This window comes from Crocuta crocuta, unplaced genomic scaffold (assembly GCF_008692635.1).
Source record: "Crocuta crocuta isolate KB4526 unplaced genomic scaffold, BGI_CrCroc_1.0 scaffold248, whole genome shotgun sequence".
Classification (NCBI taxonomy): Eukaryota; Metazoa; Chordata; class Mammalia; order Carnivora; family Hyaenidae; genus Crocuta; species Crocuta crocuta.
This window is the reverse complement of record NW_027532409.1, coordinates 4,218,771-4,237,486: the sequence shown is the minus strand read 5'-3', so window position 1 is coordinate 4,237,486 and position 18,716 is coordinate 4,218,771. Positions and strand designations below refer to the sequence as shown.

At 54.4% G+C, this 18,716-nt stretch overlaps 1 protein-coding gene across 1 annotated transcript in view; it reads left to right on the top strand.

The window, feature by feature from the left end:
- The first annotated feature begins 17,236 nt into the window (after positions 1-17,236).
- Positions 17,237-18,716, top strand: part of SLC32A1 (solute carrier family 32 member 1) — a 3,756-nt gene continuing 2,276 nt past the window's right edge. Inside the window, exon 1 of the mRNA XM_077778854.1 lies at positions 17,237-17,636. Coding sequence (XP_077634980.1) covers positions 17,244-17,636 — 393 coding nt within the window. The 5' untranslated portion in view covers positions 17,237-17,243. The remainder of the gene's footprint in view (positions 17,637-18,716) is intronic.

Below are 18,716 nucleotides of genomic sequence, written 5' to 3'. Positions count from 1 at the left end.
ATGACAGCAAATGTGTCCACCCTCACTCTGTAATGTGGCTGTGACAACACTTAGCATTATCAAGTTCTTACCAGCGCCGCAAGCTGGGGTTGGGGGAGGGGGACAAAGGCCAAAAACGGGCCAGCGCCAGAGCCTTGAAAGGGCCCAGTGTGTTGGGGCTGATGGACACCTATGCAAATAACACGAGGGATGTCCCGCGTAACACAAAACGGGGGGCACAGAGAAGGAAGCTTTTGCCTCCCCACAAAGAGGCCAGCGAAGGCTTTCTTTGGAGGAGCTCAGTGTGCGCTGAGCCTTTAGCACGAGAATTATTCCCTGTACTCCGCGTCCACGATATCGTGTCCGCTCTTCTTCTGAGAGAGCTTTCCCGCTATCGCCTACTTCCTCGGCTGGGCCGCGTCCCCCTGGCCTCGGCCTCTCCTGCAGAGCACTCCACGGCACAGGGCTGTTTGTGGGATTATTTGGCCAGACCTCTGGCTCCTCTGGATTAGAATCTCCAGGAGGGCAGGGAGTAGGCCTGGCTCTGGTGACTTGTCAGGCCCCAGCATGGAGGACACCTCCTGCCCCTCCCCCTGCTGTCAGCCTCCGTCTGATTTCACTGCCTCCCACCTGGACGATGGTACCTGCCTCCTTACTGGTCTCTCTTCCCTGCAAAGGCACCCGCACAACTAACGGTGTCAGCACCTGCTTGCCCAGCCCCTGGAGGCTACAGTCAGTCCCCCACCGCCAGGCAAGGGGCCAATTCAGACCTAGAAGGAGAGGGTTGGCAGGCCCTGCCCCCCCCGCCCCCCCCACTCCCGGCTGCAGCAGGACTAGAATCTAGGGGCTGGGATTCTTTCTACCACTTGAATCATTCACAGGCCCCAAGTAAGTCCTGGACACCTACCCACTGAGCCAAGCCTTACCTCAAGAGTGTAGAAAGTGATAATGGCGCCTGGGTGGCTTAGTCGGTTAAGTGTCCGACTTTCACTTAGGTTATGATCTCGCGGTTCGTGGGTTCGAGCCCCGCATTGGGCTCTGTGCTGACTGCCGGCTCAGAGCCTGGAGCCTGTTTCAGTCTGTGACTTCCTCTCTCTCTGACCCTCCCTTGCTCATGCTGTCTCTCTCTCTCTCTCTCCTAGAAATAAATAAAAAATATTTAAAAAAAAAGTTTAAAAAAAAGTGTAGAAAGTGATAAACTGAGGCAGATCCCCTCTTTAATCTCTCAGAACTCCTGGTTTTCTCCTCCTCCAGGAAGCCTACCCTGGCCTGCTCCCTTGAGCCCAGTCAGGTGCCTCCTTGTTATGCCCTCAGTCCCAGTGCTTCCCTCTAGCACAGGATGCGCTGTACAACATATTTCATTCATTCATGCACTCATTCAACAAATATTTATTGAGCCCATACTATGTGAGAGGCTCTGTTCTAGAAGCCGGGATATACCAGTGCATAACATAGGAAAAAAATCCCTGCCTCGTGGTGTTTCATTCTTGCGGGAAGACTGGTACTAAAGAAGATCAACAACTTAAATGTGCAGTAGACCAGGTGATGCGAAGTGCCGTGGAGAAAAAGAAATCCAAGACAAGGGATAGGAAGGATGTACCTGCAACTTTAAAAGCGTGGGGACAGGGAGGGCTGCCTCAAGTCGGTGGCATTGAGGAAGACTGAAGGAGGAGGAGGCCATGTGGATACTGGAGGAGAGGGCTTTGGGCAGAAGGGACAGCCAGGGCGAGCTCCTGGGGCAGCAGGGAACCTGGCTGCCCCAGCCTTTCCTCCAAGTGCGAGGGGAGCCACAGGGTTTTGAGCAGAGACAACAGGATTGGACCTACATTAGGACAGCCTCATCCCGGTCCCCATGTTGATTGGAGGCTCCAGGAGAGACAAAGACAGTAGCAGGCGGCCCAGACAGGTGTCGTCTGCAATCACCCAGCCGAGAGGTGCTGGCGGTTTGGTCTGGGCTGCGGTACATGCAGTGACCAACTCTGGAGAGCAGACTCACTGAGCGGGAAAGCTGGCTTTCCAAATTTGCCTTCCAGGACCCTACTGGGCCTGGGTCCCTGCCACAAGCCCTGCCTTCTCCAGGCTCCCTCTTCCCCCAGGGACTGCTTCCTTTGCCCCCCAGCCCTGGCCCACCCCATATCCTGGGATCACAGTGCTGTTACTCCTCACAGATCCCCGCTGTCACCCCCACGCTGGGGTGGGCTCCTGGGGTCCTGAGCCCTGGTCCATCAGGCCCCTCCAGTGGGGGGGGTCTGTCTCTGCCCCAGACCACCTCTCCCATCCCAGCCGGAGCCATCCTGCACCCCCCATCCAGGAGACAGCAGGCGGCCAAATAGGCAATTAATTACTGCCTGGCGGGGCCGCTGGCTCCCCTCCCCCTCTGTTCAGCCAAGTGTGTAATGGAAATGGGACTAAAACAGACCCCCCTGCCCAGAGGGACCCTGGCCTGCTCAGCAGAGGATGAGCTCCAGGGAGCCAGGGAGAGGGCTGGGACGCAGAGGCGAATTTATTAAAACCATGAGCTCCCCTGGCCCCTTGCCCTGCCCTTCCTCTGACTCCTGGTGGCCACACAGCCTTCTCAGGGCCCCTGCTCAGCAGCGGTCCTTTCCTGGCAGCCGGAGGCCAGGAGTGTTGTTAGTATTAGTCTTCGTAACATTAACGGCTGCGAGTTGAGTGATGTCCTGCATTCTTTACAAGCATTATCTCCAAAAGTGTTCGAGAAAGTCCTTTGATGTAATTGTTTTACCCTTCTCTTGCAGCTAGACTATCACTCTCTTACAGCTAAGAAAGCCTGAGGCCCAGAGTGACATGGGCTCTCTGGGGATGGGAAACGTGGTTGGAGCTCAGCCTCTGCAATGCAGACCCGTTCACGTCCCTCATGACTCATTTGCCCCGGGCCAGTTACTTACCTTCCCTGTGCCTCAGTTTCCTCGTCTACAAAGGGGTGACGATGGTCACACCCACCTCATAGGGTTGCTAGGACAGTGTTTGATGTGAAGCATTCGATAAATGGCAGCTGTGTGGCTTTAGAAGGTAGACGGGTTTTTTTTTTTAAGTTTATTTATTTAAGAGAGAGTGCATGTGTGGGAGGGCCAGAGAGAGAGGAAAAGAGAGAATCCCAAGCAGGCTCCACAGCGTCAGTGTGAAGCCCAGTGTGGAGGCTCAAACTCATGAATTGTGAGCTCATGACCTGAGCGGAAATCAAGAGTCGGCTGTTCAACTGACTGAGCCACCCAGGCGCCCGGAAGGTAAATGCTTTTATCTCTCATTCCACAACTTTAACATATTAAATGCAGCAGGTGCACAAAGTCGGCCATAATACATACTATTTGCACCCTATGCAAGCAACAAACACAAGTAACTCGAGAACTTTTCATTCACAAAATTTCGGGCATGTTCTAGATTCTTCTCTCTCTGCCTTTTTGATCCTTCAGCAGCCGACAGACACCTCAGGCGGCTAGCATTTTCCATTCCTTGTATGATGACTGTAATGGGAATTTTTGTCTGTTCCCAGGGGAGCATTGTACATTCTGCGGATGGATTTGTTTTTATTACACTTACGCACACATTCCTGCTACAGATTCTTGGAAGTCACCCAACCTGGTCTGAAAGAGTATTGCCCCAGACGGAAGGAAATCGGTCCCCCTGGACAACCAGATGGACAGACTGGCGAGCGCATGGCCACGGTGCAGGAAAGGGAAGAAAAGAGAAAAACCCAGCCCAATCAAGGCATACAAAGAGAAGTCACACATGACCAAAGTGAGCCAGGGACTGTCCCCTCCCCCACTCACGGCTTGCTGGTGTCCTGGTCCCCTGACCCTCTGAGCCCTGGGGAAAGGGCCCGGAGAATTCACTGATGTCACCCCAGCACCCAGCATGAGGCTCAGCCCTGAAAAGGGGGTCTGTGAGTGCTGAGGAAAGGAGCAGATGAACAAATGAACGGAAGAATGAACGGCATATCTATTTGGGGGAAGCTATAAAGTATAAAGAAAAGAGGGGAGGAGAAATAATTAGACAGTACTGTCTATTTTCGGTGCCTTTAGAATACTGAATAATCTCTATATTCTGACGTGAATGATCTCCAAGACAAATTAGGTGGGAAAAAAAAAAGATCTCCAATGCACACAACAGAATGTAGAATATGCTACCTTTTGTATTAAAAAAAAAAAAAAGAAAGAGGACAAGAAGAACACATATATGTATTTATGTATTTGTACATGTTGTATGGGCAAGTGGAAGGGTACTTAAGAAACTGGTAACAGTGATTTTGGAGAAATGTAAAGTGGGTAGGTAGATGGAGGACCAGGGCCTCAGGGCCACTTTTCCTTATATGTTATATATGATATATAATAATACATTTTTTTTTCTGAGCCATGTGGAAAAAAATCAAGAAAAGGAAAAAAAAAAAGAAAATTTCCCCTCCAAGAAAACATGCAAGAGTCACCCCTTGCTTGATGTTGGAGAAGGAAAGGATGCTTAGTTATCTTCTCAAGGACTCAGTTTAATTAAGGCCTTCGAGATCTCTTAACCTATTGATCTTGGACCAGAAAGCATTAGGAGAATTCCCAGGAGCCCCAGGCTTTCGGAAATCATTTCCCTAAACTCCACATCTCTCTTGCAGCCTCCACACCTTTCCTTGTGGTGGCGGCCACTGGGACAACAGGTAGCAGGGAAGAATTATTGGTCTGAGGCAGGGGGTGGGGGAGAAGGGGCCAGAAGCTGTCCTGGGGGAGGGGAAGGGAAAAACTCAAAGGCCTGGGTACAAGAGGCCCAGGAGCAAAAAGAAGGAAACTTGGCTTCNGAGTCGTGGGTGGGCACCCCCTCCCAGATGTCCAGGGACAGAGAGCACCTGCTACATTTAGAACAGTCCAGTGCAGAAGTAGCACAAGTGTTCTTAGGCAGCGCTGAGCCCTGAGAGGCCCAGGAGCTGAGCCCCAGCACCGTGAGCTGGGAGAACCGGGAAGGGATGCCTGTGGCACCCACATTTGGGGTCAGATTGATTCAGGAGCCAAAGGAAGGAGGCCAGCGGCTGGGTCTGGCTGTCCGGGCACCGGGATCCTATGTCTTCCATATCTATGGGATCTAGACTCAGGGAGGCTGCAGAGGGGCCCCTGCCTCAAGTAGGCCTAGGGCCTTTGAATTTCTGGCACTGAGGGATACCCTGTACTAGAGGCTATTCCGTAAACACATTCATTTGGCTTTAACATCTTTGCTTGGAGGCGGCCTCCTAGCCCTGCAGTGACCTTCACATTGACAATGCAGCCCAGGCCGAGAGTCCCTAAGAGGAAACCCCAGCCTCGATCTGCAGCCAGAGGGAGGCCTCCAGCAGGCTCCTAGAGAGCCCCGTCCTTTGAACCTGCCCCGGAGCCTGGTCAAACCCCCAGCTGCCTGCCGCGACAGGCTGCGTCCGGGGCACCGTGGTCAGAGCAGGGTTGGCTCATCCTCGAGACAGACGCACATGTCACGGGCGCCAGGCTCACGTGCCCACCTGTGAGTGCAGCATCCTCTTAGGCTGAAGGTGGTCCACGCTGGTGGTACCACCACTACTAACGACAACAACACCAGTGTTGACCCCAGCTGCCATTTACGGAGTCCTTCCCAAGATGCACAGGACTTTATGCACGTTGTCTCCCTTAATCCTCACGTCAGCCTTACGGGGGAGGTAGACACTGGTCTCCAGCTGCGTGGGACTTGTCCAGCCAAGCTGAAAGCAGACAGCCGGTCCCACTCTGGTGGTGACAACTATGATATGGGAGGCTTAAGAGCTGTAGGCAGTCACGGTTCCCTCAACCTGGAAGGTCAGTCAGAAAACAGAAGTGATGTGCTGAGGGTACAGCCGCAGACGTGGGGAAGGGGGAGGGGGCCCCGGTCCCGGCTTTCCTGAGGCCCCGCTGCCGTCTGCCCTTCCCCAGCTACCTGAGACCCCAGCATGCTTCTAGCAACGCCCACCTGGACCTAAGCTAGGGGCTGAGGGTGAGGATAAATGAGATAACACATTTAGCCCAGTAGATGGAAAAAATAAGTCTCCCATAAGCGGGAGCTATTATCACTCTCATTAAGAGGACGCAGACTCAGCTCAATGCACATCCTGAGAGGCGGCCTCGGCAGGGCACGGGGGAATGTTCTAGTAGCGAGTGGTCCTGGAAAGCCCGGTAGACAGACTTGTGGGCGAGAGGCTTAGGAATTCAGCCCCACCTTCCCCAACCCAGCCTCTTGGGGGCCGGGGGTGTTGGGTGTCCCCATATGCTCCCGGAGGTCAGCCCTGTGGTCGGTCCAGAGGCCTGTTAGAAGCATCCTTCGTGGTGGGCTCTGTGCTGAGTGCCAGGCTACAAGGGCAAGCAAGACACCGGCCACACCTGCATGGACATGCAGCAGGCCAGGGCAAAGTATAAGAGGGTCATAGGACTACTTGGGAGAGGCAAACCCAATCCTGGGGAATCAAAGAGGGCTTCCTGGAGGAGGTAACCTGGAAACAGTGACCTAAGAATGCATAATAATACTAGCTAATATCCACAAAGGATGTATTATTGTGAGGTCTTTTAGATCCTTTACATCCTCTGATGTAACCCTTTTGGCCGCCCTGGGAAGGAGGTCTGGTTATCCCCATTGAACAGATGAGACTCATGCTCACACAGCTACAAAGTGGTGGAGATTGGATTTGAATTCAACCCTGCCTGGTTTAAGTGTGAGTTTCCAGCCACAGAAAAGAGTGAATGGGAGCAGGTCCCTCCCTGCAGCAGGAGCAAAGAGGTCTCGCTGAACTGCTGGAGGCAGGCATGGGTCAGAACTCCACGGGCCTTGTAGACTGGGAGTGCCGGGGTGGGAGTTCGGACTTTGTCGTGAGGGCAGCTGGGTGATGGAGAAGGCCAGGCGTGGCTTTAGAAGACTACCAGTTAAGCCTCTGCCCACAGCGGAAGCCGTCGGGGGCTGGGGCTGGTGGCCCAGTGGCCTGAGTGAGGCTCAGAGCCTCCTTCTGAACCCAGCCTTCAGAGCCTTTCTGCCTGGCATGGGGCCAGGTGTCGGAGGGAGGGGGCCGCGGGACTGGGTTTCCAGCCGCCTTGCTCAGACCCTCTTCCTCTTGAGTGAGGAGAGAGCTGGTGCTTCTCAGCCAATCGCCAAGCCCACCCCTAAATGAGCCATAATGACTCCTGATTGCTCCTTTGTCGCAGGACTGGCTTCCAATGCTACTTCCATCTGAGGCTGTGGGGGGAGGAAATAGGGGCCGCGTAGACCAACTTGCACTGCTTGGTCTTCTATTTTAGGATAAATGCATGTAGGGAGGGGGTTGAGCTCCCCCCAGGCTCTCAGATCCACGTGCCAGGCACAGATGAGTGGGGGTGTAGGTGGAAACGAACAGAAGCGGTTGCCACAGTTTACAGGGCATATCTCTGACCCCAAGGTAGGATTGTATTCTTATTTAAGGAACCAAGGATTGTATTCTTAATGAGGAACCAAGGCTCAGGGAGGGGTTAGCGTGCAATCATGCGTGGCGAAGAGTGGAACCAAAGCAGCCGACATTTATTGATCACCTACTCTGTGTCAGGCCCAGTACTACGTGTCAGCTATAAACCCAGAGCTTTTCCAGTGGGGACAACAATAGTAAGAATAACTAGCTTTTACTGAGCATTTACTATGTGCCAGGCGCTTTGCTACCTACTTGTCATGTTACAGTTCACCAATCGTGCCACCAGCACTGCTAAGGAGGGTGAAACAGGCACTTGGATGGGGCAGGAAGTGTTTCTCTCTGTCCCTACAGACCAGAGATGGTTCACAAATAGGAGCATTTGTGAACAAGGGCTAGGACTGGAGGACATCAGAGAGGGCCCAGAGGGGAGGGGTCATCCCAAAATGGATGGCCCCATGGATGACTCTGGAAGATCGGATCAAAGAACCCACATTCTGCAGAGCCTGGGTGAGCTGATTAGAACAGAACACACAGACACACACACATACAGACATACACACACAGAGACACATAGCCACACACACACACACACACACACACACACACACACACACAGCCACAGACTGTATTGAACTGAAAGATCATAGCGAACGCAAAGTGGAAGCCTCTTCCGTGTCTTTGGCCTCTGTGTGCATTTCTTTTCCTTCCTTCCTTCCTCTCTCCCTTCCCTCCTTTCTTTCTTTCTCTCTTTTCTATTCTATTTTTTAAAATTTTATTTTAAAGAGGCTCCATGCCCACCATAGCCCTTGAACTCAGGGCACCTGGCTGGCTCAGTTGGTTGAGTGTCCAACTCTTGATTTCAGCTCAGGTCATGGTCTGGTCTTACCCTGTCGTGGGTTCAAGCCCTGCATCGGGCTCTGTGCTGACTGCATAGAGACTGCTTGGATTCTCTCTCTCTCCCTCTCTCTCTCTGCCCCTCCTATGTTCATGTTTTCTTTTTCTCTCAAATAAATAAAAAATAAATTAATTTTCAAGAAGTTGCAGTCTCTACCGACTGAACCAGCCAGGCGCCCCTCCACGTGCATTTCTGAGCACGGACCAATTTAAGCATGAATGCCTCACCCCTCCTTCCTATGGACCTGGTTCTAGGACAATAATTTTTTTCCCCCTTTTAATAGATGGGTAAGCTGAAGCTGAGAGACCCTGAGCACCTGCCCGGGGTCACTCAACCGGGAGTGGCAGAGGGGACTCCCAGAGCCGAGCTCTGAACCAACATTCCCCTCAGGCTGTCCCTGGACCCACAGGTCGTGAGGCTGACCTGGGTGCCCTGGGTACCTAGCGGGTAGCAGGTAACGAAGCGATCAGCCTCTGCGCCCACTGCTCGGCAGCAAACCCCTCCCCCTCTTCCTGCCCCTCCTCCCCGCAGCCCGTCTCTGCTCAGAGCTATTAACCAGGTCACGCTGGCTTGTCCCAGTCCAATAGTTCCCTTAATTGCCTTTTTATAGCACGTCGTACAACTGTTCATTACGCTGTCATATTTCCCCTCGAAGGCAGCCGTGGGGGAGCCAAACTGGGGATGGGGACCCGTCCAGGTGGCAGGGGCTGTGTGTGGGGCACCAATGTGTGAAGCTTATTTTCTACTTGGTCAGAATGAATTAAACGCATGCTTCTCACACTTGAGTAATACACAAACCACTTTTAAAGGGGGAAAAAAATCACAGTCCCTTGCCAGCAATCGTTGGATTATCTTTATTACAGTTTTACTGAAATACGTACAAACATAAAGCTACATATAAACCCTTATCCTTTTAGCTCTATACAATAGGAAAAGCTAGGACAATGTGCCAGTGGGATACAAACAAAGCCACACACACACACACACACACACACAAACACACACACACACACAGCAAAATAACACAATTAATTTAATGTGATGGATGATGTACTGTTGAAATTAAATCGCCACTTGCATAGTGAGTATGGTTCTGTGCGCTTTAGCATTTAGCCCCCCTCTGTTCTTTTGTCATGAGACGTATGACAATTAAAGCAGTCTGGTCATCCAGGAGACCTAGAATCTCATGGTAGATTTTTTTTAGATATAAAATGATATCATAAAGGGGTGCCTGGCTGGCTCAGTGGGTAGAGCATATGACTCTTGATCTCAGGGTTGTGAGTTCAAGCCCCACGCGGGGTGTAGAAATTACTTAAAAATAAAATCTTAAAAAAATAATAATATAGGGGCACCTGGGTGGCTGAGTTGGTTGAGGGTCCGACTCCAGCTCAGGTCATGATCTCATAGTTCATGAGTTTCAGCCCCGCGTCGGGCTCTGTGTGGACAGCTCAGAGCCTGGAGCTTGCTTCAGATTCTGTGTCTCCTTCTCTCTCTGTCCCTCTCCCGCTCACGTTCTGCCTCCCCCTCTCTCTCAGAAATAAATAAACATTAAAAAATAATAATATAAAATGAACCAATTCTGGGTGAGAGCTCACACATCCCAGGTTAGGAAATAATTGATTTCCCTGGAGCCTTTATCAACTCTGCTGGGCTAAGCCCTCCTGTGGCGGAAGAGTCATAGTCTCTTGAGGCTGGAAAGCCCAAGACACAGGGTTCAGTCTCCCGGGGCCAGAGTTGAGTGAAATCCACAAGCTCCCCTGAGTACCTACTATGTGCCAGCCCTGTGCCTTCTCCTCTCCCTGTCCCAGAGGAGTTGCCTGAATAGTCGGGAGGAAGAAGATGGGGCCAGAGTAGACATATACACTCATCAGTGCATGGAGATCTTTCTGGTCATTGGAAGCCAGATCCAGATTGTAGCCCCCCCCTGGAACTCAATGTCCAAGTCCTTCAAGGCAGGCTCACCTAGAGCACTAAGGCTGTAAGGACAGCTCTGAACCTGGGTTTGAATCCTGGATCTGCCACAACCTAGCTGTGAGACCTTAGGCAAGGTACATAGCCTCTCTGTGCTCCAGCATCCTTGTCTGTCAATGGACATGAAATGCAGCCAAGCTCAAAGGGACACCGTAAGGCAATCATGTAAGAACACACGCATAGAATAAACACTTGTTAAATATTCACATTGACAACTCACCCGGGTCCAGCTCTCAGCGCAACTGGAAGAGAGAGAAACTGACCGATTGGGGCTCTTAGGCTGGAGGCCGTGGAGTCACCCTGGGCAGGCTATAGAGAATTTGAGACTCTGTGACGTGTGCATTCTTCTGGAAAGAGGATCTTTCCCCCATCAGACATTCCAAGGGATTGTGACCTAGGAAAATCTTTGCCCACTAAGCTAGTGCTGGCCAGGGGCTGGCAGAGGCCCCCAGTGTCTTAGGCAGTGGGAGCGCCCTAACAGAAGCCCACAAGGCCCGGAGGCTTACACAACCGGCACTGATCCTCTCACAGTTCCGAGGCTGAAAGTTCCAGACCAAGGTCTGGCAGGCTCTGTTTCTGGGGAGGACTCTTCTTGGCCTGCAGAGGGCCACCTGATCACCACGTCCTTACATGGCAGNCCCCCCCCCCCCCCCCCGGCCCCCTTGCCCTCCCAGAGCCCAGGGTCCTCCATGCAGGGCTCACCAGACACAGAGCCTCCTCCATGGCTGGCTCTCCCAGTCGCTGTAACCAGCGACCCACAGACTCCTGAGGGTGCTGAGTGGTCTGGAAAGGAGTCCCCGAATCTGTGTGTGCACCCCAAGCCCATTCTGAGCAAAGATCACACCTTACATGTGTATGTATGACTGGCTTTCAATTCTGCAGAAGGTGACATGGGCATAAAAGACAAGTCCATTTATTTTTTTTTAACTTTTTAAAATGTTTCTTTATTTTTGAAGGAGAGAGAGAGAGAGAGACCGTGGTAGTGGGAGAGGGGCAGAGAGAGAGGGAGACCAGAATCCGAAGCAGGATCCAGGCTCTGAGCTGTCGGCACAGAGCTGGACGTGGGGCTTGAACTCACAAACATCGAGATCATGACCGGAGCCAAAGTCGGACGCTCAACCAAATGAGCCACCCAGGTGTCCCAAGACAAGTCCATTTAGAGGGGCTACAGAGCCCAGCATTCAGAGCTGGGTTTATGACATCAATTTAACATCTCCTCCACCTATGTTTATTGAGTGTCTACTGTGCACTGGGTACCCAGTGGGGAGTGAGGTCGCTGTGCCCCCTGTTTTCCAGCATCACAGGAGGCTGTGCTCCCAGTGAAGGGCAGGAATCATTGATCTGACCCACCAAGTCTGGTCCAGCGCTCCTCCTTCACTTCCAGGCAGCTTCTAGTTTCAAAGGCTGCCAAGGGCCGGGCCTGAGTCCCCACGGACCCTGTCCCCTGGGCTCTTCTCAGAGCCACCTGCTCAGAAGGCTTGACCCTAGAAACCCAGAAGTTATGAAATCCTGGGGCACCTGGGTGGCTCCATCAGTTGAGCATCCAACTCTTAATATCGGCTCAGGTCATGATCCCAGGGTTGTGTGATCAAGCCCCAATGGGGCTCCATGCTGACAACATGGAGCCTGCTTAAAATCCTCTCTCTCTCCTTCTGCCCCTCTCCACCTGCTCTCTCCCTCTCAAATAAAATGAAATAAAATAAAATTAAATTAAATTAAATTAAAAAGTTATGAAATCCAGCCTTCCTTGCCCTGACACAGGACTCCCCTGGACATTGTCCCTGGTAGGAAACCAGCCTCTGCCTGCCCGCCCCCAGAAATGAGATGCTAATTCATCAAGGAAAACCACTAATATTTAGTCATTAATGTATTTTAATATGTCTTACCCTGAGCTATCAGGGGCCACACTGATACCCTCCATGGTCCCACCGGATTTGTCACACCAAAGCTGGGGACAATCAGGGTCTTTGTTCCAGGCATGGGCTGCCCACTCGGAACCCTCAGCCTCCCGGGTCCCTGTCTCCTCTGTGCCCACAGACACAGCATCAGGAAACTGAGTTCCGGTTTCAGGCAAGGTCTCTGTAGGAAAACCTCACCCGTGTCCCAGCTTGAAGGAGGGGGGGCTGATTTATAGAGCCAGCTTCTGTCCCCTCGGCAGGAAAAGGCTCATGGACAGAACCTTCTCTGCAAAACGAAGAGGAGGAGGAGGGGGTCTGTCTGTGATCATTCAGCCCCGAAATGATGCTCATGATGTTGGCTTTCCAGGCCATTAATTCAAGGGCTTCCTGCCCCATCCCCCATATTGCCGCTGCTCTGGGAGATAAGCCCAGTTCTATTTAACCCTATTTATTCTCCCCCAAAAGTGGCCTCCGTCCTCACTAGCCAGGCATTTAACCCCTTGGGTGCTAAAGGCAACAAAAACAGAGAGACCGGACCTCATGTTGGGAGAGGGTTACTCATTCCACCTGGGCCCAGGCTGCAGGACTGACCCATAGTGCTGTCCTTGCACCGTGGGACGTGGCAGAAGTCGTGGGGTCCCCTCACGCTCCCTCTTATGTGGCCCAAGCCCCTCAAGACTGTGGGGCCTTGTGCGGCCCTGAGGAGAGCCCCCGCCCCCACTCCCAGGGCTGGCTGCAGGGACAGGTCCTCCTCCCTCCCCCAAAGCCCTCCCAGCCGCCATTTTCTTAGTCAAAGCTCTGGGTTCTGGCATTGGCCAAAAGGAGGCTGTGGCATCTCTGTCTCTTTTGTGCCTCTATCTGGCAAGTCCTTCTCTGTCTTCCTCTTCCCTGTTCTAGCATGTTCCTTTTTATATCTCTTCCACCCCATTCCTCCTTTTTTTTTCTCCCCTCCTTCTCCCCTTTGGTAATCATACTGGGGTATTCTTGCATTCGGGGGTGCCGGGCCATCGGTCTCAGTGTGAATCTGCCTGCGTGTTCCTGAGTCTGGGTGTCTGTCAGTGTGTGCACAGCTCTCCACGTCCACGCCTGGCCTGTGCTGCTGCGGTATCCAAGGCTGTTATCTGGGTGCCGGTGCCCATGGGCGTCCATCTGTGGGTGCCTGTCCTGGCTTCTTTGTGCGGCAAGCAGTCTCGGTTCAAGTCCTGTGTCTGCGTGCTGCTCTGTCCTTGACCTGTGTGTGTTGCCCAGTGTAACTCTGCCAGTGTCCTTGACTCCGTGTGCTGGCCCTCATTTCTTCGTGCATCTGTCAGTTGGCTTGTCATTCCCTGTTGTGTGAATGCATGTGTGTATATGTGTGTTGTGTTTCAACACAGGGGGCCGCGCTGCTGCAAATTCCTCTCAAGAGGGAGCCCCTAGAGAAGCTATCCGGAGAATCCGGAGCTTGATGGTTTCACCAGAGCCGGTCCAGCTCATTACCAGCTAAGCAGGTTGCCCTGCTTGCCTCCTGGGGCTGCCCGCCAGGTCCCCTGCCCGCCGTCCAACTCCTGACCTCCATTCCTGTCCCTGGCAGGGGTGAGGACAGGGAGGCGAGACAAAGACAGAAGGGTACACATGCCAACTCACTCTGACTTTCACACCCAATCGCAGGCTTTCTGTTGTACACTCCCTTTTTCCTAAACAATGAGAAATGGCTATTTGGTGTGGCAACGAGGACAGAATGATAAAATAATCGCTACCGTGCATTGGGCACTGAGTGGCCGTTGCTCAGCATTTTATACCCAAGACTCACTGAATCCTTTCAAGAACCAAATGAGGCTGTTATTATTATTATTCTCACATTTTAGTGATGAGGACTTGGAAGCTAAGAGAAGTTAAGTGAGTAGTCCAATGTCCCACAGCCGATGCACCATGGAGCAGAGTTTTCCAGTAAAGGAAGGCTGCTTGGGAACTTGACATCCTGGCCTGGGAATAGGCATTAATTGCAAACAGCAAGAAAAGAGGGATTCAGGGGCACCTGGGTGGCTCAATCGGTTAAGCATCCTGCTCTTGATTTCAGCTCAGGTGATGATCTCATGGTTCATGAGTTCAAGCCCCAAGTCGGGCTCTGTGGCAGCAAAGCCTAGTTAGGATTCTCTCTCTCCCTCTCTCTCTGCCCCTTCCCTGCTTACTCTTTCTCTCTCTAAAATAAATAAGCATAAAAAAATGAAAAGAGGGATACAGAGGCTTTCCTCCTCCAATGTTGGCATCTAACTATTGTCAGAAGGCCTCGTGTCTGCTTCGAATCTCATCTGTTTTGACGGTGAGGTGACCAGGTACCAAACCACCAGGGAGAGGAGATGGGAGGACAGACGAGGTCATGGGAGAGAAGACACAGGAGGGGCATCCGGATTCCTGGGGCCTCGCCTGCCTCTACCCTGGACTCCCAATGACCTTGAGCAGGACGCCTCACTGCCAGGCCTGAGTGTGCCTATCTGTAAATGTGAGGCTCTGTTGGGATGTTTGAAGGACCATTTAAGCATCGCAGAAAGGACGATTGGACTTAATGTTCTCCAATGTCCCCACCGACCCAAGAATTGCCATGGGGAGCCTAGACAAGGGACCGTGCTTGCATCGTCTTGGTGGTTCCCATAACAGCAGAAAGAGAGTCACATGCACAGTAGGGCAGTGAGAAGGTTTGCTGAATGAATGAATGATGAATGACCCATTTCTTACTAATGAAAGAACTTCACGGCTCACCTTGGGTCTTACAGCAGCAGGCATCATAAGGGAAATGGAAAGAGAGGGTAAGCATTTTGGACCCTCATAAAATCCACACATAAGTCAGGAATGACCAACTGATACATGTACATCATCACTTCCCTTGGCAAAAAAGGCATCAATGGCCATCCCCAGGTGTGGGTGTGTAGCGGGTAGAGGAAGACACTAGGGACCCCTAGTCTCTGCCTAGATCACCGTGGGTGCAACAAAAGAATTTCACCAGAAACAGAAAAGGTGGGGTGAGGATTAGGAGGTGAAGATCTGTGCCTGTAGTAGTCTGTAGGGAAAGGGATCTCTGTCCCCCAGCCTTTGGGGACGGAGTGGAGGACAATCTCTGTATAGGGCAAATCTCTGGGATGGGACATCCGTTCGTATTTCAAGCCTCTTTGGAGGAGACAATTTGCATTTGGGGAGGAAGGATTTCTGTTCTTTGTTCTGAGTCCTATCATGACTTGGAGGGTCTGTGTTTGGAGCTGGGCTCTATGGAGAGGTTTTCTTACCAGTCCGTGTCTGCTTGTCAGTGCAGGGGGTGGGTTCTGGCAAGCGGGGCTCTTGGGAGAATTTGAGAGTACCTGGGGTGGGGGTGGCGGTGGATCAAGAGAGCATCTCTGTCCAACGTGGCAGAGGTTCCCTATCTGGAGACGAGTTTCAAGGAGACGGCAAGGCGCAGGGAGTGGGGGGTAGGAGGTGGGGGGGAAGGCTGTCTGGTCCTGGCAGCTCCGACTCGCTGGTCAAAGCCCTCAGGCCGCCCTACTTGTGCGCTGACGTGAGCTAATCTAGAAATATTTCAGGGGCGGGAGAGACTGGGTTCTCAGAGAGTCAGAGCCTTGAAAAGGGGAGACTGGGGACCCCTTTCTTTTCGTTTCCTGCAGTTTCTCCCTACGCCCACTGGCACCCCAGTCACAGCCGCTAGACCTCCTCCTCCTAGGCCAGGTGGCCAAGCTGCCGTTTACTGCTCAGGACTCCGGGCGGGAGCCCAGCTGGGAACACGTGCAGGGACCCCGACCGAGCTGTGGACCCTCCCGGAGACACAACTGCAAAAGGGTTCATACAGGCAAACACGCAGGCAACCCAATCGGGAACACTTACCCGCACAATCCAGCACACAAGCTCTGCGCACGCACAGGCTGAAATGCGCACTAAGCCACACATTTACGAATAAACACAGTTACCCAATCTCACCCTAGGAGTCCTTTTAGCCCGAAGCGGCATCTGAAACAGTGTCGGTCTTTGTCTCGGGGTCTCTCTGACTCGCGCGCGCTCACACGCACCCCATTCAGCAGAAACGGTCTAGGTCTTCATCGCCGCGGCGAGCGCACCGGGCACCTCCGCGCCCCGGGCCCGCGGCGAGCGCTTCCCTCCTCCGGCCGGACACCGGCTGTCCCCCTGTGCGGCGTGTGCATTGGCAGACCCGTCACCAGGCTGTGGAGAGAGGCCCTCACGAAGTCCTGCCTCCTTCCAGACTCCCAAACGAAAAGAAAGTGAAAAGCCAACCTTTCGCCTCTGTTCCGCACACATTTGGAGAGCGGTTGGTGGCGAGCGAGCCGCAGAATCGCTTCCATCGCGGCGTCCCTGGACGGGCTGAGACAGCCCGGTGACCGAGGCCCGGCTGAGCATTCTAGAAACTGGACCAGGACGGACACTTTCTGCCTCCGAAGGGGGCTTGCGGCCAGGTTTCAGTGTGAGTAATCGGTACAGATAGATGCCCAGACGGCCGGCGCCGCGGGAGACAGGTAACTGTCCTGCTGCTTTTCTGGACGTCTAGACTAGTCCTTGGCCAGAAGCTCTGGGGCCGAAAGCCTCCCAGGCTCTGGAGGGGGTAGTCGCGGCCGCGGGACCGCTGGAATCAGCAGGCTCCGGCCCCCTCCCTCCTTGCGGCGGCGGCGGCGAAGTGGGAAGGGCTAGGATCCGAGCTTAGCACCTCCCCCAGAAATGCAGCACTCCAGCCCCCACCGTGCCCTCCGAGCCCCCTCCCTGGTGCGCTCTGTCTCGGTGCCCTCCCGCGGGCGCCCTTCTCCGGCCCCCATCTCAGTTCTCCCGAGTCCCTTCGCGACCCTATTTCTTCTCGCTGCCCTCCTCCCCACGCACCCCCGGCCTCCGGGTGTTTCCCCTTCCTCAACGCCCGCCCCCNCGCCGCCGCCCCGCCAGCCCCGCCGCCCGCCCGCAGGGTGGGCTTTGAGCGAGCCTCCAGCGCCAGCCGAGGAGGTCATGAGCCAGAGCGCCCTGGGGCGCCGCGGGGAAAGCGAGCGGAGATAGCGGCCTCGCGCCCCCCTCGCCGCCTTGCCACGCGTCCCCCGCGTCCCCAGCCCCTTCTGTCCTTTCCACGGACCCCGCCGCCGCCATGGCCACCCTTTTACGCAGCAAGCTATCCAACGTGGCCACAACAGTGTCCAACAAGTCCCAGGCCAAGGTGAGCGGCATGTTCGCCAGGATGGGTTTTCAGGCGGCCACCGACGAGGAGGCGGTGGGATTTGCTCACTGCGACGACCTCGACTTTGAGCACCGTCAGGGCCTGCAGATGGACATCCTGAAAACCGAGGGCGAGCCCTGCGGGGACGAGGGCGCCGAGCCGCCCGTCGAGGGAGACATCCATTACCAGCGCGGCGGAGGCGCGCCCCTGCCGCCCTCGGGCTCCAAGGACCAGGCTCTGGGGGCTGGTGGCGAGTTCGGGGGCCACGACAAACCCAAGATCACGGCGTGGGAGGCGGGCTGGAACGTGACCAACGCCATCCAGGTGAGCGCGGGATTCCCTGCTCTGCCTGCCCCCACCCTCCACCTCCTCCAGCTCTGAGCACCTGGCCGTAGCCCTAGAGGAGTCCCCGGGCCTTCTCGGCCAGAGACCCCCCTCTCCTCCTCAGGATCTTGCCTTTCCCCATCCCTCCCAGCCCGGAGGGGGGTTGGGGGGGGACCCGCAGCCCTGCCAGCCGCGTCTCCCGCCCAAATCCGCGCTCCCTCCAGCGGCCCCAGACGCTGGACAGAAAGGCTGACGTTTGGTCCGAGGCACTTGCCCTGAGACCCCGCAAACGGGAGGGAAACTGGAGGAGGGGATCTGGGAGTAGTGAGGGAGAAGGAAAATCAGGATTGGAGGGACCGGTGTCGCCTGGGACTCCGGAATGGATTCACGGCTGCATGTTGGGAAGGAAAAGAGAAGGGAAATTGCTGAGCTGGGAGCCTCCTCCTCTGACACAGGCATAGGCACACGGGCTCACATCCCCCCTCCCGCACCAACAAACGCCCCGCACAGGTGCGCACGACATGCATCTATATATAGACCGTGGGTTATCCTCAGACGCACCTTCATACGCCTCCACACAAGCACATACCTGTACATACCAAGCACACGCACGAACCTATTTGAACACGCACAGGCACACAAGCGCAGACTCATGCAAACAGGATCCCGCTCACTCTCTCGGGTGCATTCCTACTGGGGACACACAGGTGTAAACAAACATAAGCACACATATTATGTCCCCACACAAGCACGAATGGCCCGTGGTACCTCAGTGCTTCCTGCGCAGACTCACCCCTTTCGCCCGAAATCCCGGCTACACCGCAAAGAGGCGCCCAGCTTCTGCGCCTGTGACCCCGGAGAAGCTCCTCTGGCCACTATGAACAGCCTCTAGTCTCCAGGCCTGCCACTCCTTCACCCTACTCGCAGCGCCCCACTCCCCGCCAGGCGGCGCCGGACCCCGCCGGGACCGGGTTTGGAATCCGCACAACGACCCCCGGAGCTGGCGGAGGCGGGCAGGCCGGGGCTCGCGGAGCCGAGGAGGCCTCTGCCCTAGGTGCCCCCGGGCCCTGCGGCTCGGTC